Below are 22,953 nucleotides of genomic sequence, written 5' to 3' on the forward strand. Positions count from 1 at the left end.
TATGTACTGTCACGCTATGCATAGCTTAAATATTGTAAGATAACATTTCTGAAGAAAACTTCTCTTTTTCTTCAACACGATTCTAGTGAGACCTTTAATTTTCCGTTTAAATATAGATAGATATACATAATATATATCTAGATCTAGTCGATAGCGTGGAGTGGTCAGCGTATAGATTTTTAGACCATTCGACTCATTCGTCATAAAAATAATGATTTTTATGCTTCGTGACGTAGTTAAGCGGAAGTTATAACGAAAAATAGCCACATAAGTGTCCGTCGAGTTATATAAAATCAAGGTATGCCGTTGCAACTGCTATTAAAATATCGATTATGCGTTGTCCGTATGAGCGAAAACCTGTTACGTCGAGCGCTGAGTCGTTGACAGCAAAACGTGGCCTGGTTAGTCACGGGACCTCGATAGCTCGCGACACGCGACTCGCGCACATACAAACACACACATGTTGCTCGTCATGTCGGTAAAATGAAGAAAATGGGGTTCGCGAGGGGGGCAGGGGCCACCCTGTCGGATTCAGACGATGACATCTTTGTACCAACCCCCTCCTCGACTTCCAAACGGGCGGAGTCGGCCCCAAGAAGAGAGTTTCTGAGTTGTGGAAGTTTGTCGTCGGATAACGAAGGTTGCGTTTGGGACAGCGAAGTTGAAAACAAACATGGCTTCGGGTACAAACTGTCGAGGCAAGGTTCCATCGTTGATGGACTGCTTCATGAAATATATGATCGGTGGCATGGGAGTTTTAGGGATAGCTTTGACAGTGACACGTTCACTGAATGTTCCAGTACCTCGGAGGTCTTTCTTTCAAGATGGGACTCTATGAATTCTCCGTACGAACGTCGTCATGCAAGACAGTTCAGCAGAGCATTTCTCGAAAACCAAAGTAAGTTTTACTTTTTGTAAGTTTTAATTCATGCCATTAGCTAGAGTTAAAGTGCAAAGTATTTCAATTCGGTATGCATGTTGTGCTATGTATATTCAGTCGATATTGCCGTCTAAACCTAGCAGACACATTGCTACATTTACTGGCAAGCTGTTGAATGTCTAGTTTGACGTGTGGCTCCCAATGAGTGGGCGGGGCGCAACATGTCAAATTTTCAATTTTTCAGATGATGTAACATTTGGTTTGCACAGCTACATGCGTGCAGTTACTATGCAGGAAACAGTAAACAGACTAAAACTAGTAAAAAACAAGCTCATGTGAACAAGATAGCAATATTATATTATCATGATTACTGGGCTGATGTGCAACATGTTTTGTTTTTTTGTTTAATGCCACACTCAGCAATATTCCAGCTATATGACGGTGGTCTGTAAATAATCTTGTCTGGACCAGACGATCCAGTGATTGACATGATGAGCATTGATTTACACACATTGGGAAATAATGAGATGCATCAACCAAGTCAGCGAGCCTGTCCAACCGATCCCGTTAGTCGCCTCTTACGACAAGCATGGGTTGCTGAAGACCACTTCTAACCAGACCTTTATGCTTGTCGTAAAAGGCGACTAATGGGATCGGGATTGTCAGGGTCGCTGACTTGGTTGAAGCATGTCTTCGATGCTCATGACATCAATCACTGGATTGTCTGGTCCAGACTCGATTATTTACAGACCGCCGTCATATAGCTGGAATATTGCTGAGTGCAGCGTTAAACAACAAACAAACCAAACCAAACCTTTATGGGTCTACATGTTCAAGGGAGATACTTCTGTGTGGTCCAAATTAATATTCTGCAGTTTATACCCTCTAGTAGTCACTAGTGGGACGATGTAGCGGTGGATCGCAGTTTTTTTACTTCTCGATACAAGTATCGATCACAATTGCACACTAAGTAAAAAGTATTGATTCTAACCTTAAATGTATTCTTTAATGACACCAAGCACTAATAACAAGTGAAAATGAGTAGTGAAATTTTCACCCATTGCGCCATACTTGACACTGCCAAAAGTAAATTGTTAGTATGCAAGGTATTTGGCCATCCTGTCTTTGAAAAAGATCGCACATGCACGACAGATAAGCGCACACACAAGTATCGTGATATGTATCGGATCGGACAGTTGGTCTATCGTCTCAGCCCTAATACTCTCATAACTTCTTCTTTCATGCTCAAGGGGGGGGCACGGGTGGCCCAGTTGTCTAAGGCGCCGCGATTCGCTGTGCAGAATTCTCTTGGCACGCCAGAAACCTTTGATTGTGGGCTGGAATCCCGGTTCGCCCGATTATGTTTCTAGGTTTGTCAGCACCATACTCGTGCTCGTGGGTTTCATCGAAGTTGTAAACGTCTGAGACATGCATCACTTGGGGCTTTCCTCCCACATTAAGCTGACACGCCGTGATATAACTGGAATAATGTTAAAAGCGGCGTTAAACCCAACTCACTCACTCACTCACTCACTCTACTCAAGGGAGTTTGGGGCAGTCGGATAGCCTAGTGGTTAAAGTGTTCGCTTGTCACGCTGAAGACCTGTGTTCGATTCCTGACATGGGTACAGTGTGTGAAGCCCATTTCTGGTGTCCCCTGCCGTCATATTGCTGGAATATTGCTAAAAGCAGCGTAAAACTATACTCGCTCACTCACTCAAGGGAGTTATTACTCTACCTATGCAGAGATGTCATCCAAAAGTCCATGGTTAAAATCCCAGAACATATTTCATTTTTTTATTGCTGTTATGTCGCCTGTATTGGTGCTCAACATTGGCTTAGTTAAGCAATCACTTTGTTGATCTGATGGTCACTAAAGGTGGACCACTAGGGATTCAAACACTTACCTGAATGTTGATATTCACATTGTTTCTTACTGAAATCATAATGAAAATAGGTGTCTTTTTAAATTTTAAATTTTAGTTTGAATTAAATGTTGAAAAGACTTTTGTTGGTTGTTTGATGTGACAGCAGAATAGGAATTTCTTTTTGTCTGGACCAGGTAATTGATACTACGAGCAATGTCCTGCAATGTTGGGGTGTGATGACACGCAATCATCATGTCATACCGCTCCTCACTACTGGGTCGTCTCATGTGAAAACACAGGGTTTTATCTAGACCTGCTCAGAGGCCAATATCTGGCCCCAATCTGCAGTAAATGTCAGTAAAAAGTCCACAATTGGGCTTACCGTATTCGACGTAATAAGGGCCCCGCTCTTATAAGGGCCCACGGCGATATTTTCTAATATATTGGCTAGTGAACAATCCACATTAGCACCCCTTCCGATTGATCAATGGACACAGGACTTACTTATTTGTGTATAATATGTATGTTATATGCATTCATAATTATGGGAAATTAAATTCTGGAAAAAATATATCTGTCGTATATAAACATTTCAGGCTGTCAGCATAAACCACGAAATTTACGATCTTTCAACTCTGTTGTTTTTCACCAAAATAATATTCTAACAAGAGCCCCCTATTTCTAACTTTGAGAGCGCCCTGGGCGCTTATTACGTTGAATACGGTATATATTTCCCAATTCATGTTATTGTAGTCATATGTTATGGCTTTTCACTGATAACAGGACCGATAAAGTGCAAGAGGCTTTTGATCTTAGGTTTGTAGTATTGCTCTGAATGCAGAGTTAAATTATCTCAGAATTTAAGAAAATAAGAACTTTTTGAAAGAATAATGATTACTTCCCAATTTGTCTGAAAAAGTCACTGATACAGCGTTCACATGCACCTCTATACATGTGTGTGTATATTTGCATACCGTATTCGACGTAATAACTTGATAAGTGCGCAGGGCGCTCTCAAAATTAGAAATAGGGGGCTCTTATTAGAATATTATTGTGGAAAAAACAGAGTTGAAAGATAAATTTCGTGGTTTATGCTAACAGCTGTTTATATACGACAGATATATTATATGTGTGTAAATATACATACTTGAGTATACTTGTCTTCTTAACACGTTGTGGTGGTTATTAATAATGTTGAATATCTCATGGCCAAAAAAAGATTTTTATCAAGAAAATTACTAATCCTGTTCATAATCTGTGAAAAGTGATGAACCAATTCATCACAACCTATGTCTTTGTGTTGTATTTATTTACAAAGGTAAATTTACCCTGCAGCAATGCCATATGTATGTCGAGATTCTAAGGTACATGAACAATTCACTTTGTCGTCTGTAGTAACAGCCAGAGGCCAGTCCACGATGAGCTTGCCAGGTTAATCTCTGACTTACAATAGGTCCCCCAGCAAATTAGGCTGGTCCTAAGGGGCAGCCAAATGACTCCTGGCCTGTGGTCGTGCTTGGTGACTTTGTGAAAAAAATTGCTACTGACGGTCTGTATTTATAAAAAATTTACCACAAATTGTCCTGAGGAAAGTAGTATTCATAAAGCTTTTACATGTTTGACTTGATAAACCGCTTAATACACCATATCCTCATGTTATTGTCTAGAATTATTTGCATGACCCCAGTGGCGATTCCAGTTAGAATAGGTCTCCATCAACCAGTGCTGGTTGTAAGAGGCAACCAAATGGATCTCTCAATTTGTATGCACTTGGCTCCTTAATTTTAAATTGTATTGTATAAAATTGTGCACCCAGAAAACACTGCGTCAACGAGACAGCCTCCGGAGAGCGGAAGGTCCAGGCCGTGTCATACCAAAAGACGTTAAAAGATGGTACTTGTTGTTACCCTGTCTGGCGCTTGGCATTAAGGGCCTAAAACTGGTCGGCAGTATACTGTGTCTGAGTGGGGTATCCATGTTAAACTGCGGCATGGTATCTCATTGAGCTAGCACTTTAAATCGGCATCAGTCAGGACTAGTACAAGCAGACATCCATGCGCGTCGCTATATAAGTGCAATATTATTGGACGTGACGTTAAACCCCATTTCACATCACCTCACCTCACCAATGCTGTGCAGACATCAGGGCTCTGTTCCAAAAAACGATCCCGGCGCAATCGTAACCCCTTCCTCTAACAGTTGTAGTGCTGAGAGCGCTTTGTGAAACGGTGCTCTGATCGACAGCAGACAGCTCCATGAACATGAAGTTTCTCTGCCTTGCAATGTATGGTGTGCCAGCTGTGGTATAGTTAATCTGCCAATATGTGTCGAATTATGATCTGGGTGTTCTTTCCTGTACAAACGTCACCTGTTGATATATTGAATATTTCTGTTTGTATTTGAAAAGGTGTACTTCCTGACTTGGTGATGGAACGAGTTTCCCTGTTCAGCTGTCACTTTGTTCATATGTTACAATTAAGGGTTCAAAAAACGTCAGTGTGACGTTCAGAGTTGTGTCCCTTGGGCAGGCCAGGAAGCTATGATTGTGGGTTAGAATCCTGTTTCACCTCAATTTTGTTTCTTAGTTTGTCAGCACCATACCCGTGGGTTTCACCAAAGTGGTAAACGTCTGAGACCTGCATCACTTCGGGCTTTCCTCCCACATTTAGCTGACATGTCGTGATATAAATGAAATGCTGTTGAAAGCAGCGTTAAACTCACTCACTCGCTCGACATATTTCATTTTTCCAGTAGATAACGGGACTAGTGCCAAAGACATGAGAGAAAATGAGCTTGGTAATCTCATTAAAATCAAATCAAACTCTGATACTACAACTGGGGGCACGGGTGGCCCAGTCGTCTAAGGCACCGCGAGTCGCTGTGCAGAGTTGCGTCCCTTGGGCACGCCAGAAACCTATGATTGTGGGTTCGATTCCCAGTTTGCCCCGATTATGTTTCTAGGTTTGTCAGCACCATACCTGTGCTCGTTGGTTTCAGCGAAATTGGTAAACGTCCGAGACCTGCATCACTTCGGGCTTTCCGCCCACATTAAATAATCGAGTCAGGACAATCCAGTGCCTGACCACATGATCCCGTTAGTCGCCTCTTACGACAAGCATAGTCGCCTTTTACGGCAAGCATGGGTTGCTGAAGACCTATTCTACCCCGGATCTTCACGGGTCTATATAGTATGGCGATAAACATCAAACAAACAATCATTCATCACATGTTCATATTTCAATCAGGGCGGTCGGGTAACCTAGTTAAAGCATTCGCTTGTCACGCTGAAAACCCCGGTTTTGATTCCCCACATGGGTACAATGTGTGAAGCCCATTTCTGGTGTCCCCCGCCGTGATATTGCCGGAATAAAACAATACTCACTCATATTTCAGTATGCATGTTGCTGTGAGAGCTGTTTGTGTCAGTACAAATACCATGTCCATAGAATGTGCTGGCCGGTAGAAACTGGCATTTGTATGAACCTGGTGAAATAGTCTAGACAGAGCTAATTATACCTACTGTACTGGCAGTAAGTATTCAGTGCTGAAGCATAGCGAATAATTAATAGACCGACCACTGGATATTCTAGTGGGGACTGGGGGCGGTCGGGTAGCCTAGTAGTTAAAGCGTTCAATCGTCACGCCGAAGACCAGGTTTCGAATCCCGACATGGGTACAATGTGTGAAGCCCATTTCTGGTGTCCCCCGCTGTGATATTGCTGGAATAAAACAATACTCACTCATATTTCTGTATGCATGTTGCTGTGAGAGCTGTTTGTGTCAGTACAAATACCATGTCCATAGAATGTGCTGGCCGGTAGAAACTGGCATTTGTATGAACCTGGTGAAATAGTCTAGACAGAGCTAATTATACCTACTGTACTGGCAGTAAGTATTCAGTGCTGAAGCATAGTGAATAGTTGATAGACCGACCACTGGATATTCTAGTGGGGACTGGGGGCGGTCGGGTAGCCTAGTAGTTAAAGCGTTCGCTCATCACGCCGAAGACCCGGGTTCGAATCCCGACATGGGTACAATGTGTGAAGCCCATTTCTGGTGTCCCCCGCCGTGATATTGCTGGAATATTGCTAAAAGCGGCTTAAAACGAAACTCACTCACTAGTGGGAACTGGGAGTTTGGGGAAAACTAATTTGATCCCCCCCCCCCCCCCAAAATGTGGAGAAGATTTTTTTCCTGAGATTTTGCCCCAAAATTGTTGCTGGATATCCTGAAAAATATGATTGGTAAAAAAAGGACATTGTTCGATTCCTTTCAAGAAAATAATTGCATGTTTTAAAGAAGTAACTGAAAAAATACACCCACAGCTTGATATAGGTCCCAAGGAACGTAGGCTGGATGTCGTGTGGAACGCAGTGTATCTCGTGGTCGATGGACACTTAGACTTGGTTGACAGTGTGTCAACATACACAGACCATATAGGGCATGCTCACAATACCATATATATATATATAACTGTAATACTGTTAAAAGCGGCGTTAAACCCAACTCACTCACTCACTCACTCACTCACTCACTCACTCACTCACTCACTCACTCACTCACTCACTCACTCACTCACTCACTCACTCACCCCAACGACCCCTTCATTAGGTTTGTGGAATCCTGGGCCTCTTTCTAATGTTATGTTTTTACTGCGAAGTCAAACTGACAAACTTGCAGCCTAGAACACACCCAGGTGCTCTGATCCAAAACTCTTCTTAACCGATTCAACATTTAGGCTCTTCACTCCTGAGGCGGCGGTCGGGTAGCCTAGTGGTTAAAGCGTTCGCTCGTCAAGCCGAAGACCCGGGTTCGATTCCCGACATGGGTACAATGTGTGAAGCCCATTTCTGGTGTCCCCCGCTGTGATATTGCTGGAATATTGCTAAAAGCGGCGTAAAACCATACTCACTCACGCACGCACGCACCCACCCACCCACGCACGCACGCACGCAAGCACCACCCACCCACCCACGCACGCACCCACCCGAGAGTCAAGATGCTGTTTTGAAAAGTTCCCTAAATGACATGTTTCTCCTATTTCATAAACAGGTGAGATTTGAGGTTAATTTACTGAATTTCTGTTTTCAAATGTTGAATCTGCTTACTAGGGCTGCAACGAATACACTATGGGGCGAATACGATTCGTATCATGAATAGAGGTTAGCGAATACGAATATTAATTCATGAATACAATAACAAGTCAGCAGTTGATGTATCATTTGTCATATTCAGCATGCTCAGTGAGGCAACATTATTTGACATGGTTTGTTAATTATTCATATATTATTAATATATTATATCATTTATATACTGCACTTATCCAGGTACTAGTATCTGCTCAAATGCAACAATGACCAGTGACCACAATACTGTCATATTAAATAGTATAAGAGTGTTGTCTTTTGAAGAAATCTATGCATAAAATATGTTCTTATGGGTATTTTTTTATGTCAATGCATATGCTTGCATATTCATAAATATTCGATTCTAGTGGCCACGAATAACGAATTCGATTCATGAATGGACACAGTTCGATTCACCGAACACGCGAGTGAATCGTAACAGCCCTACTGCTTACCAAATATGATTCTATTTGCGCTCTTCATAACACACAACAGAGTCCCGAATACCCTCTAAATAGGCCCGAATCCTGTGTACCTGAATCCTGAAGGGGGTTGGCAGCCTCTAAACTGGTAGCTGCAACTAAACACCCTGAGGGTGATTCAACAAAGAGGTTTTAAATTTCAAGAGTAGAAAAGCCTCATTCCTTCTCACCCAGCCACAGTTGATGGTCCAGTGAATGTTTTGTCCAGGGAGAAAACTTCACCAGGCTTGTCAACAATGGACGTTAACTAGCAGTAGAGTAGTTTTAGAAAATCATTGTTATTTGTGACTTAGTAACCTGATTAATGCTAAACAAATACTTTGTACAGTTTATTTGTATGCTTGTGCACACATCATGTCACAAACACATGCCGACTTGTATTTATGGCTGGCCACCGTGAATGACTGCATGCAATATGGCCGGAAATCAATATGCATGTTTGTAACTTGTGACAATATGAAGTCAAAATTGAATATAAGAAACTTGATATGATCCTTCAAGGCTCTATCTGGAACTCAAAATATCACCCCAAATCTGCAGCAGTTGTCTGTACCCAGCGTGATATTGCGGGAATATTGCTAAAAGCGGCGTAAAACCATACTCACTCACTCCATTGTCTGTAAAAATTCCCTACAAAACTAGGGATCCAAAGGACCCCCTGTGACTAATTTCAAGGGTCCTTCTTGTGGATATAAGGGTCCTGTAAAATAATGAAGTAGTGTAGTGTACTGTATACAATACAATTAAATAATTACCTTATTTGCAGGAACATTCTATTTCTTGTCAAGAATTTGGCACAATGAATATAATGTGCATCCTCATATGCAATATATACTTCTGAGTCCATTTTATACATTTGTGAGTACAAGATGCCAGTCCTGTTTCACGTAAAACCCTGTGTAGATGTTCCCAATTTTCCTGCCATGGATTTTGGTTTGGAATCCTGGTTGGTTGGTTTGTAAATAATCCAGTCTGGACCAGACAATCCAGTGATTGACATCATGAGCATCGATCAATGCAATTGGGATACGATGACATGCATGAACCAAGTCAGTGAGCCTGACCAACCGATCCTGTTTGTTGCCTCTTACGACAAGCATAGTCACCTTTGGAATCCTGGATAAGTCCCTGTACAAGCATAGTAATAGATACATGCAGTTCCTGTTGGGTAATTCACTTGACATGCCCGGGGGCATGGGTGGCCCAGTTGTCTAAGGCGCCGCGATTCGCTGTGCAGAGTTGCGTCCCTTGGGCATGCCAGAAACATATGATTGTGGGTTTGAATCCCGGTTTGCCCCGATTACGTTTCTAGGTTTGTCAGCACCATACCCGTGCTCGTGGGTTTCACCGAAGTGGTAAACGTCTGAGACCTGCACCACTTCGGGCTTTCCTCCTACATCAAGCTGACACGCCGTGTGGAATGTTAAAAGCGGCGTTAAACCCAACTCACTCACTCACTCACTCACTTGTGACGTGCCAAAGACCCAGGCTCGATTTCCCGGTTACAATGTGTGAAGCCCATTTCTGGAGTCCCCGCCGTGATATTGCTGGACATTAGTTATGGTTTTGACAGTGTGGTGGACTCGAGGTTGAACCGTTTACTCATCACAGTTCTTGCTGAAGTTCTGACTTCGATCGTTACCATTCGGGTAAAATGTGTAAAACCCAGTTTTGTTATCTCCCACCTTGATATTGCTTGAATATTGCTAAAAGCAGTGTAAATTGTGACATACTGACTCACTCACTGAATGTAAATTTCCAAATTTATGTTCAATAATCAGTATCATACGTCCATGTCAGAATGATGAAATCTGATTGATCCACATGATCTTGTTAAAATACTGTGTAACCATGGTAACCCGCCTTGGAGGGGAATAAATTTCTCAACTGGGGAATAAATCTCTTATAAACACTACAGGCAATGCAGGTTGCACGTGGATATCTGAGAGGTGAATAAATCCTTCTAGCTTCAATGCAAAAAGCCGCACGCTTTTCTCGAGTCAAGGGAAGTCACGTGACAAAGCACAAGTTATCCTCAGCTCAATTGAACAGCTGTTCTATCAATTTTGAATTTATGTTAATTCTTTTATCTTGTCACATTTAAACATGTTGGTAAGATAAATTCGTTGTAGTAGGATCACGAAGGGTACATGGGGTTTTATGCATCCTGCATAAAACCTAACGTGGGACGCATAAAACCCCATGTACCCCTCGTGATACTGCCACAACTTATGATATACCTAATGCTATGGCTTTGCAGAAGTAACATATTTTTTTTCACCACCAACAGAAAAAATAAAATAGGAGAGGCTTAAATTCTTAGTTTCACAGTTTTTGCATTAAACACAAGGTTAATATACCTCTGTTTTTAAGAAAATATGGACATTTTATGAAATCGTGTTTCTTTGACTGGTTTGGCTTAGTCACTGACATGTAATACCGTACCAGTGACTCACTGTCGGCTGAGGCACACATGTTGCTATGAACTTTACCACTCTAAAGGCTCATCAGGCATAAACTTGTTCAAGGTCACCTGTCCTTGTGACAGTCTCTATGGTCTCGTGGAAAGAGCATCTGTCCCGAGAGTGAAAGGGTAGGGGTTCGATCCGTGGACGCGTCATACCACAAGACGTTAAACGATGGTACTTACTGTCACCATGCCTGGTGGCTTAAACCAGGAAGGATAATCTATCTATCTATCTATCACCAACTTTTGTATTATATCACAAAGATTTGGGGGCGGTCGGGTAGCCTAGTGGTTAAAGCATTCGCTCGTCACGCCGAAGACACCGGTTCGATTCCCGACATGGGTACAATGTGTGAAGCCCATTTGTGGTGAGCCCTGCCTTGATATTGCTGGAATATTGCTAAAAGCGGCGTAAAACCATACTCACTCACTCACTCACAAGGATTTTGAAACACCTTGCCCTGTCTGTCTGTCTGTCTGTCTGTCAGCCGACTCGTCTCGCATCAAAACACACACTGTGTACTTGTGGGCAGATGACCACGGTGTACGCTGACCACTGTGTCGATTTATCGATACTGATTAATAAGTGATTTGGGTAATTCGTTGCAAATTAGGTGTGTCGGAGTCGGAGTGCGAGACTGTCGGATTAACGGGTCTAAATAGCACTGATTTAATCGGTTCCCATCATTAGTGTTGGATAAAGCCGATTTTCGGATTGACTAGTGTCGGTTTAACGAGACTTGACTGTATGTCGATTTACGACCCCTTATCGCAATACATAGGATTAATTTCATTACAGGATATTTTTATATGTAAAACATGTGAGGAGTTACATAAACTTTACAACCACCAGCTGTCTCACAGTCTCTCGTATTTCATGGTTGGCTATAAATAGCATAACATTCACAGCGCCCTCTACCAATATGTTTCTGCCCTACGATATCCCATCTTTGATCTCTGAAATATGATAACAAATTATTCAGGGTTGTGATTCACCTGCAAAATTAGATTATATTTTGTGAAATAAATCATATCACACCCATAGTATCAGGATATGTATTGTATCAAGACCCCACGTTCCGTAACAATGTTTGTTTGTTGTTGAACGCCGCACTCAGCAATGTTCCAGCTATATGACGGCGGTCTGTAAATAATCGAATCTGGACCAGACAATCCAGTGATTGACATCATGAGCATCGATCTACGCAGTTGGGATACGATGACATGCATCAACCAAGTCAGCGAGCTTGACCACCCGATCCCGTTAGTCGCCTTTTATGACAAGCCTAGTTGCCTCTTGCGGCAAGCATGGGTTGCTGAAGACCTATTCTACCTCGGATCTTCACGGGTCTCTATACAATTGATGGAAATTGGCACTATACTGCAATATTGAAGATATTGAAGGGCGAGTTAAGTCAACATAGCAACTTTGCAGGCTTGACCAAAAGTCAATTTAAAAAAACTGAAATAGCGTAAAACAGACGAACAAAATGACAGGTGGAATCGTCCCCTAAAACAATACATTCCGCCGCTACGGGGAAGCCCCTTCCTGGGGTTAAAAAGGGTTTTTGGTGTTTGACACGCTCCATATTAACAATCATGATTGGGCTGACGCCCGGTCTGCCTGCTTCTGCCTCGGATTTTGGGATACACATCTTTTCCATGTGCACAACTTATTCCACCATAGTAACAACACTAAGATGCCTTCAGTTGTTTTACTCAGGGGATGACCCCGTGACAGGCAGTGGACAGCTGGTGTTTTATTACCCAGGATGTAGTAATAAAACGCTAGTTACCGATTGTTAATTGTTATCTTAATTGTTCACCATGTCATGATCAAGGGTCGTTTCACACATTTAACAATGTATGCAATGGTGATATTTTTGTAGGATTAACAGAAATAGCAGAAACAGTATCTAAAAATTAAGGCTAAGAGTCACGTGATAGATAAAAGCGGCAAATGTAACAGCCAATGAAAACACTTGTCATCGCTGCGCAATTACCTTTAGGCCACGCCCCCAGATAGGTCTGTTTTTTTAAGCCGACTCCAGAGTGTGTGATTTCATCACTTTCGCTTGGACATTTAAATACTTTCTACGAATATTATCAAGTTTTCTCTTGGAAATTGACAATGATATTTTTTTACTTTACTTCTTGCCCTTACTGTGGGTGTCCAAAGGGCTAATAGAATTTCAAAGAGTTTGGGGGGTATTGTGGTATGTTATCACTATTTGGGCTTAAAGCTTTCTCCGTTATTTTCTGTCCCTATTTATATGGCTGTAACACGTTAGTCACTTTCCGTTTGTCTCTGCCAGACCCAGCCTGTATTTAATTTCATTTGATGGAATAAGTTATTTGATTATTTTGTGAAAGCAAAGATTATTTTTTATTTTATAACCGGAATTATCACCTGTTTCTTTCTAGAATATTTCATTTGATGTCATCAAGTTTTTTTTAACATGGTCAGTGACGTCAATGTTGCCATGGTGTAAAATCTATGATGTGGACAAACAGAGATTTAATGCATGCCTCAGACATAATAGGACACCTGCTGGGCTATGACATAATACTACCTTCTTACAACATATAATTAATTTCAGCAATGACATTCCCAGCAATCACTCAACTGTAGATATGAAATAATATTAATAGATTAGTTATAATGTTCTAGTAAAATGAGAAACTTAGGGACATAAACACGATAAAGGCAAATCAGCTGAAAATAAAAGGTTCTCTTTCCCTCCACCTGCAGTGTATTGATCTTGATAGTTGCTAGGGAAATGCGTTCATTATGCAAGATTGTGACTGAAGTAACATTTTTGGGATACTATGCATGACTGTGACGGTTTAGTGAATATGCCGGCAGGTGCTTTTGAGTGCAAGCAGGAAATAAAGTGTATTAATAAGCCTTTTGCTTTGAAGTAAACGAATTAATAAAACAAAATTCATATCGACAGTTTGGGATTGGACACTTCATGATGCCGTCACAGTCTATCATTGTTGACGTCATGTTGATGCAGTTAGCTTGTTATGCCCCCGGCCTTAAAATCATTTTTTCATTTTTTTACTTAGAATTTTTTTTTTTATTTGGAATTCATTTGTGTGACCTATAACTTAAAAACTGTTGCATGGATTCTTTTCAAATTTAGGGAACAGTTTCCATACCAATAGAAGAGGTGCAGTGCAATGTTTCAGTTTGATGTGCATATTTTCTGAAAAATATTTGATGTTTATCATGTTGTGAACTTTTTACTTCAACATTTGTGAGACCTATAATTTGAAAACTACTTCATGGATTCTTTTCCAATTGGGGGTACATTTTCTATACCTATATGAGAGGTGCAGTGCGAAGTTTGTTTTCAATATTTGAATTTTCTGAAAAAGTGCTATTTTTCATCTTTTTTGGTTAGAATTTTTTTACTGAAACATTCATGCAACCTTTAACTAGAAAACTTCTTCATGGATTCTTTTCAAATTTAGGGAAGTTTCCATACTAATAAAAAAAAAGAGTGTTATTTTGATATGTGTCTTTTCTGAAAAAAAAAATGATTTTGTTTGTTTTTGGAACCTTGTGCAACCCATTACTTAAAAACTGCTTCATGGATACTTTTCCAATTGGGGGTTCAGTTGCTATACCAACAGGAGAAGTGCAGTGCAAAGTTTTATTTCGATAAGTGGGTTTTCTGAGAAAATGTTGCTTTTTTCATGTTTTGTACTTAGAAATATATATTGGAGTCGGGGGTATGAGTGAGCTCTACTCTCTTTCAGTCTTGTTCATTTAGATTCACTATTATTAACTCAGATGTTATGATGTATTATGGAATATGCCTGAAGATGAAGCACTCTGCCATGCTTTTTTGAGAAGGCTATGATTATTTTTGTTGATTTATCGGGGGAAAAGATGTGGTTGAAAGAAATATTATGGTAGGCATTCTAACAGTAATTCAGGCAGACAAACACCCAGATGTGACAGACATTGGAGGAAGCACTTGTCATTTTTGGTTGGCTCCTAATTTTGGAAAATGGAAATATATTAACATGATAAAGTGTAATATCAACTCATTTACCATGTCCACAAAAGACTGACACACCAAAAAGCTAGGTGACTATTTATTGAGAGTATGTTTTCATAACGTTAACAGTTTGTATTTCAGAAACTGGAAAAGTAGGGCGATGACTCCCAGCTGTCTAAGAATTGGGGACATTCGATGAAAACGGGTCGTCACACAAACATGACATAAAATGTTACCTTTTTAACGGTCCATGAGGAATTAAACTTGTCAGTCACTTTAAGGACAGTTTATTCTTCCAGTCAGAGTTAAAGAATTATATTTTCTTCAGTTCTTTGAACGGTCATGTTCAAGAAAACAACAGCGTTAGAAATTGGCACTAGTCCTGTAGTCCTTGCCAAACTGCCCAATAGTTAAGGTAACATAAGGACTAGTAGAAATTTGCCATTTTTAAGTGTTTTGCTATGGTTATCATTATAAGGATCAGTGGACTGAAACTGTTAGTTTCTACCTCTGAACAATGGTAAACACAACACAGTACTTCAGTTGAACTTTCTCAGAAACATTGATCTTGAGAAGCAACAAACATTAATTATAAATTAATTACCAATTTGTCATTGTAAACACATGTGAACAGATTAACATCAGTAAATTTGTCCCCTTCGTCTGCTTTCTTTCCTCAGATGCCAGTACAAGTGAGTGGCAGGGTTACGAGATCGTAAAGCTTAAAGCCGATTGGCTCTGTTGATGTAAGGGAGATAACTCCCATTCCCGAAAGTGAAATACTTTTGTTACAACGGTAAATTCCTACGGAACTTATTGCTAAACCTGTCGTTACTGATGCTATCTGAAGGTTTCTGAGGTTATAATAAGTGATTAATGTATTCCTATCGCTAAGACGTATTTACTTCCGAGTTTTAATAAGATCTTTGAAAATTACTGTTGAATTAAGATCAATAATCGAAGGTTCTATCGAAAAGTTTTAAGTTTAAAAGTTTTTATATATGTTGCGCCCATTGTAAGTGGTGATATTAATTTTGGCCATTCGTGACCAACTCGTTTTATTCCGGGACAAGCCGAATAGCGACTCATGCCACTCTCGGGCCATTTTTGCGACCGTGTTCTGTCTTGGCACAAATGGGCATACCTAAAACAATTGTCAACTCGTTGCGTAATGGTTCACATATATTTCCCCATATATAATATATATTTCAGATGCAATTTAAAGCACATCGGGACATGTGGAATTATACAGTATGATTGAGCACATTTAACTGTGTCTTAGGTATATTTTTACATGCAAGACATATGTTAAATCAAAAATTATTTCTGAGGTATTCTTTGACGAAGAATTTGAAATCATACGCGCATTCTGATTGGTTTGTCGTATTTTCATAAATAACATTCATCAATAGAGGATGAGTCTTCTTGCAGGTTATGGAAAGGGGCGAGTGATGACTAATGTATTTTGGCGTGTAAAAATCCCCATGGCCACGTTCTGAATTGAACACTGCATGAAATTTATAGTGCACAAATACTTTGAACCGTATGTCAGTTATAGTCTGTGCCAAAAACTTTTGAGGCTACCTGCCCTGCCAGTGTCCAGAATAACTGACTGCCCACCTGCCCGTGGCTGGTAACATTTCTGTTGGGCCGCATGAGAGACGAATGTCTCTCAGATAATTTTAAGACTACTTACATATACTGTTCAGTTTTATTATAACTCTTCATAGATTCTCAATTAATTGTTTGCAATATTTCAACCTAATCAAGACACGATTCGTCTTTTATTTTTCTCGATTTTTCAATATTTATAGTCTGAATGCAGGCAGGAAACATTGAACAATTATTTTAAACACGGCTCTCAGCATTATTTTAAGTCAAACAGATTTAGTGTTATCAGATGGACTATTTGTGAGCTTACTAGTCTGAACAGAACTTAAGTAGGTTCAGGCTTTGGACTAGTAGCTAAGGTCGCAGATTGCAGTTTAGTCTGTCTTACAGACCCTGATACAAATATATCAAATACAGCCCATGTAAGTCTATAATGTTTGGCAAGTCTAGATTACCATGATTACTGCAGTATGGAAATGAAGAGAGTCTCTGGGCTCCTTTTTATTATATTTTATTATATTTTTATTTAGATTATTTAACAACTGGTTTTTTTCTGTATGATATGTTCATTTCAGAGACTAGATGTTAGTCTAATTGCAGTTATATAACAGTGTGCTAGACTAATTTTGGAGGAAAGCCCAAAGTTGTGTATATCGTAGGACATTTGTCACTTTGATGTAACCCACCCACAGACAGGTTTGCTGTGGCCTGCTGATGATGTTTGAGTGATTGGGCTGTACTCTGAGCTGTAACAAGCTAACTGTTGTCGAACAACGGTACGTCCAGTCAGCCATGACCTTGACCTTGAAGTAACTCAATAGGTCAAATTCTGTTATTTGGGGTTCGGGATTGCTGTGGGGTGAAGTAGAGGTGACAGTATTGTTGTAGATGTCTCTCCTGGCTGACTGTTCATCTCTGTCTGCCCCAGCGGGGATTTCGGGTTAGAGTAGGTCTCCAGCAATCTGCACTGGTTGTATGAGGCGACCAAATGGATCGGGTGGTCAGGCTTGGAGACTTGGTTGATAGTCCGTACTCGGATCAATGACGTGGATCATGGCTCACAATATTGATCATGAGATTGTCTCATACAGACTTGATTATTTACAGCCGCTGGAATATTGCTGAGTGTGCTTTTATCCCCCTGACATATAATGACGGGGGGATATAGTCATCAGTGTGTCTGTCTGTCCGTCTGTCCGTCTGTAATCATTGTTTGTCCCCAGCATATTTCCTAAACCGTACAACCTTGGTACATCTTACCAATCAGGTTCAGTAGTAGTGCCTTTTGCTATTTAGAGATTTTTAGAATTTTTTATTTTTGTCGTTTCCTTGGAAATATGATAAACTTAGGAAATTTGAGGGTAGTACTCTTGTCCGGAGCATATCTCCTGAACCATACAACTTAGCTTCTCAAAAGTTTTTACACCTATCAAGCAGGTTATGTAGTTGTGCCTTTGCTATTAACAGATTTTTCTTTTTTCTTCATTTTTCAATTTAAATTTAAATTGAAAATTGATGGAGCATATCTTCTAAACCATGGGACAGAGATTCACCAAACTTTATGCACATATCAATCATGTTCACTAGTAGTGCAGTTTGTTATTTATAGATTTTAATCTTTTTAATTTGTAGCCTCTGACATTTTTTTCTAAGGTGTACTATTTACCGATATCACATACTATATATGATGTGAGCTACATAACCTAGTACATTCTCTTTATGCCTTTGTGTCATGAGGCTACTACAGAGCTATTCATATGCGAATCTGCGAAGTTATTGTTATTACAATTTCATGAGATCATCAGAAAGTGAGCTACATGAACCAATATTTAATAACCTTCATTATATTTCTGGTTTTGGCATCAAGGAAAAAGTTTTCCTTGCCAATCTAAATACATTTGAAGGTAAACACAGTTTACCGACATGCCATGTCAGGGGATATGTCATCTTCGGATGACTCTTGTTTTGTTTGGTCATAATTAATGGCTGACGTGTCTTGATGAAGTATTAAAGAGCCGGCTTAAATGAGAATTGGTGTTTGTCAGCCATGAATGTACACTGTGAGAAACAGGATGCTGTAAGAATTTTTAAAACCAGAAAGTTGTCATACGTTTTTTGTTGTTCAAGGTTGGGACTGACCAAAATTTGTGAGTTTTGGTAATTTGCTAGTCCACCGGGACTGGCCGTTTCAAAATCCAGCAGGGTTGTGATTCACCTGCGAAAAGAAAGAATATCAACTTTGAAATAAACATACTGTATCGGGATACAAATTTTATAACATCCAAAGTATCGGGATATGTATGAGTGAGTGAGTGAGTTTGGTTGAACGCCACTTTTAACAGTATTCCAGTTATATCGCGGTGTGTCAGCTTAATGTGGGAGGAAAGCCCGAAGTGATGCAGGTCTCAGACGTTTACCACTTCGGTGAAACCAACGAGCACGGGTATGGTGCTGACAAACCAGAAACATAATCGGGGCGAACCGGGATTCGAACCCACAATCATAGGTTTCTGGCGTGCCCAAGGGACGCAACTCTGCACAGCGAATCGCGGCGCCTTAGACGACTGGGCCACCCGTGCCCCCCGGATATGTATAATATTGTGCCCCCACTGTATTGCTACACCTCTACTGTAGGTATGACTTGGCAGAGTGTGTCATCGCACCCTGATCAACTTTCTCCTGAGACAGGGGGCGGTCGGGTAGCCTTGTGGTTAAAGCGTTCACTCGTCACGGCGAACACCCGGGTTCGATTCCCGACATGGGTACAATGTGCGAAGCCCATTTCTGGTGTCCCCCGCCGTGATATTGCTGGAATATTGCTAAAAGGGGCGTAAAAGCATACTCACTCACTCATCTGAGACAGGGGCTAGAGCAATCTCAGTTATTTTAACACAAAACTCTGTATATAGGTCAATGACTTAGACCCAAGAAATAAATAGTCTGTGGCAAAGTCAATAAGTCTGAATTTTGAAAAAACCTGTGCCAGTACAACATGTACAAATCAATGCAATGCTGTTTGTGAAAGGATGAATATATACGATCTCGCCATTGAACTTCATGATAAGAAAAGCGCTTGACTAAGTTATTGTAGCTCCTGACAGTGATTCCCCGTGATATGCGCTGATCAAACTTTTAATTAAGATTATTTTATTAAATAGATCCTGGAAGTAGGACTCATCATTTTAATTAATGAAATTATGAAGTGTGACACCTTGCTTAGCATTTCTGTTCGTCAAAACTAGTTGGACAAATCGTCTGTCAAATTGAAATTTTATCGGTCAATGACTGGTGACCGACAGCCATCTGAAACTCTGGGCATGCTCAGTTTATCACTCACTTGGATGTCCAGTCCGCACTCATTCACTGACAACACCACGATTTAAGTGTTACATCAGAGATCCAGATAAGCTGCGTATCTGCGTAAAAAACGCATCAGAAATGCAGAAATACGCAGTAAAATAATATCCAAGCGTATCAAATACGCAACGAACATTACAGATACGCTACAAAAATAAAACTTGTGCGTATATTCAAAATATTGTGAAGTAACCCTGCGTATTCGATTGGCAAATCAGCAACTTATTTTGAAATTATAAACGGGCATTCCGTCAACCTTGCCAAATTCCACGATGACAGTTACATCATGATCATTTGCCATCACACTTGTGGAAGTATCGTGGTATTTTTGAGTCCTATAAAGCTCTCGAACCCACACAACACCAGTTTGCTGGGACTAGATGAATAGTGTTTTTAAATATTTAACTTAAATACCCACATGTGTAAAAACTAGTGGGTAACAGAAATTTGAATACCCAGATAGAACTACTGATACGCAGTGATTTTAAAATGCATGGGTAAAATACCCACAACACCAAAAGCTTATCTGGAGCTCTGGTTACATATTTCAACACTAAACACAAATATGCTCGGTCAATTGGTCACTCAGTCACAAGGCCAAACTTTTCTTTCATTGTAATAACGCTTCGATCTACGGTTGCATAAATACACTGTCATTGTATCCCCATTCTTGTAGGATTGTGTTCCAAACAAAACACAGAACAATACATGACATATGTGAAAATATATTAATGATATATAGCTTTGATATCTAACCAAATTGTTACATTCATCCGTACCAAGATAATGGCATTTGTAATAATCATTGAAGTTTGTCCATATTCATGTTATTATTACTTATTTTTTATTTTTTTATTATAGTTTTTTTTATTGATGTTGGTCCTCATAAATAATATCACTGACTTGAGGGTGAACAAGATTTCTCACTGTCACTTATTTAAACCAATCTGCACCTTCCATGTCTCCTTGCAACAGGTAGATATGTTTTTGTGTTGTTTCTAACAATGCGCCTATCGTTCTTCAAGGGAATGCATGGGGGACAGGTGGCTCAGTCATCTAAGGCGCCGCGATTCGCTGTGCAGAGTTGCGTCCTTTGGGCACGCCAGAAACCTATGATTGTGGGTTTTGAATCCCAGTTCGCCCCGATTATGTTTCTAGGTTTGTCAGCACCATACCCGTGCTCGTTGGTTTCACCAAAGTGGTAAACGTCTGAGACCTGCATCACTTCGGGCTTTCCTCCCACATTAAGCTGACCAGCCGTGATATAACTGTAATACTGTTAAAAGCGGCGTTAAACCCAACTCACTCAATCACTCAATCACTCACTCACTCAAGGGAATGCCAAGGATTTACCGTACGTGATCTCATGTATCCTAAATGCATAACATTTGAAATCAGATGCCAAAAATATACAATGGGAACCCAATGGGACACAGGAAATTTGTATGCATGTTTAGGGATGAATGCTGCTATTTCATGATTTGGAACCGCAAACAATTAATTTGCATACACATCATTTAAAAATAAAATACACAGGCGAATGCTTCAGGATTGTAGGCTGAGAATGAGCAATCTTGCGTCACTGTTGTCAAGTTTTTACATTTCTTTGGGACCCGTTTTTGTTTGTTTGCGCCCCCATTTTTTGTTTGCTTGTTTGTTTGTTGTTTAACAACTCACTCAGCAATATTCCAGCTATATGACGGAGGTCTGAATAATAATCGAGTCTGGACCAGACAATCCAGTGGTTGACATCATGAGCATCGATCCACACCATCAGGATACGGTGACATGCACTAGACCACGGAAGTGATGAATTTAATTAATTCTTCAACATGCATGTGTGTAAGACTGATTGAAATGAGAATTTGAAAAGCATTTCATTGTCTTCTTTCTTCTTTGTTTGTTGTTTAATGCCACACTCAGCAATATTCCAGCTGCATGACAACAGTCTGTAAATAATCGAGTCTGGATCAGACAATCCAGTCATTGACATCATGAGCATCGATCTACACAATTGTGATACGTTGACATGCATCAACCAAGTCAGCGAACCTGACCATCCGATCCCACCCGGATAGTAGCCTTTTACAGCAAGCATGGGTTTCTGAAGACCTATTCTAACCTGCATCTGCAAGGGAGCCGTTTGTCACTTGTACATTGTACATGTGCTTACCACGATTCATTTAGAAATATATGTCAGCATTTAGCAGCAGCATAATAAATGGCTTGCTCATCTATCGATGAAATCATTGCTTCAATAAAATACAGATATTTATGTGCATGACTGGATCCGGTATTGAACACAGCTTTTGTTGTGGCAGCTTCAACAGATAATATATTGATGCTGGATGGGGAATTGTTATCAGTTTTTAGTTAAAGGGCAAGTTCACAAGGAAATGAACCTATTTTTCGTGTACTTTTTGCACATTAAAAGTGTTAACCTAGTAGTGTCATAGACAAAAATATAAAAATATCACAATTAATTAACATATTTTTTGCATTAAAACGATTTATATTTTTCACATTTACCAAGTGTTCTATTTCCAGACCAAAAACACCATGGCTTATGCCCCTTGCAATATGACGTCATTGGTGCCAATTGATAAACATTATGACGTCATCATGCTTTGTTAGAGCCGCTTCACGTGGTGTAAGTACAGGTGTGTGATTCTAGCGTCTCAGATGCCAGCCAGTCTAGTGTTATGCTGAGTCACCACTGCGCCGGAGTGTGTCGTAGGCCATAATGTTTTACTGCAAACTGGTACTTGATATCTGTTGCGTTGAGAATAGACAGGGACCCAGTTGAATTGGCACCAATTACGTCATAATCTAAGGGGGATAACTCTGGCTTGTTTAGCTCGAAAAACGAAGGCCTCATAACGGCATAGCATTTTCACACTATTGTGAGCTTCCTACTTTCACTGTGAAAAAAATCAGTTTATATTTTCAAACACAGATACTAACTAATTCTAAAATTGTGTTTTGTTTAGAAAAAGAAAGAAAGTGATTTTTGCGTGTACACTTCCCCTTTAAGCATTATTTGCCTTGTATTACAAATTTATGTATTTGCATTTAGAAAGTATCTGGGGTCTTTTTATGCATTTCTAGGTTAATAAAACAGTTCACTAGGGCGTAAATAACTATTTGTT

General features: G+C 40.1%; 1 protein-coding gene across 2 annotated transcripts in view; it reads left to right on the forward strand.

Moving 5' to 3' along the window:
* The first annotated feature begins 404 nt into the window (after window positions 1-404).
* Window positions 405-22,953, forward strand: part of LOC124118028 (TBC1 domain family member 30-like) — a 129,247-nt gene continuing 106,698 nt past the window's right edge. For both annotated transcript variants that reach the window (XM_048397156.1, XM_046480070.2), the window contains exon 1: window positions 405-898. In XM_048397156.1, the coding sequence (XP_048253113.1) occupies window positions 484-898 (415 nt within the window). In that variant the 5' untranslated portion in view covers window positions 405-483. The remainder of the gene's footprint in view (window positions 899-22,953) is intronic.

Source organism: Haliotis rufescens, unplaced genomic scaffold (assembly GCF_023055435.1).
Source record: "Haliotis rufescens isolate VD_foot unplaced genomic scaffold, xgHalRufe1.0.p SCAF_16, whole genome shotgun sequence".
NCBI classification, from domain to species: domain Eukaryota; kingdom Metazoa; phylum Mollusca; class Gastropoda; order Lepetellida; family Haliotidae; genus Haliotis; species Haliotis rufescens.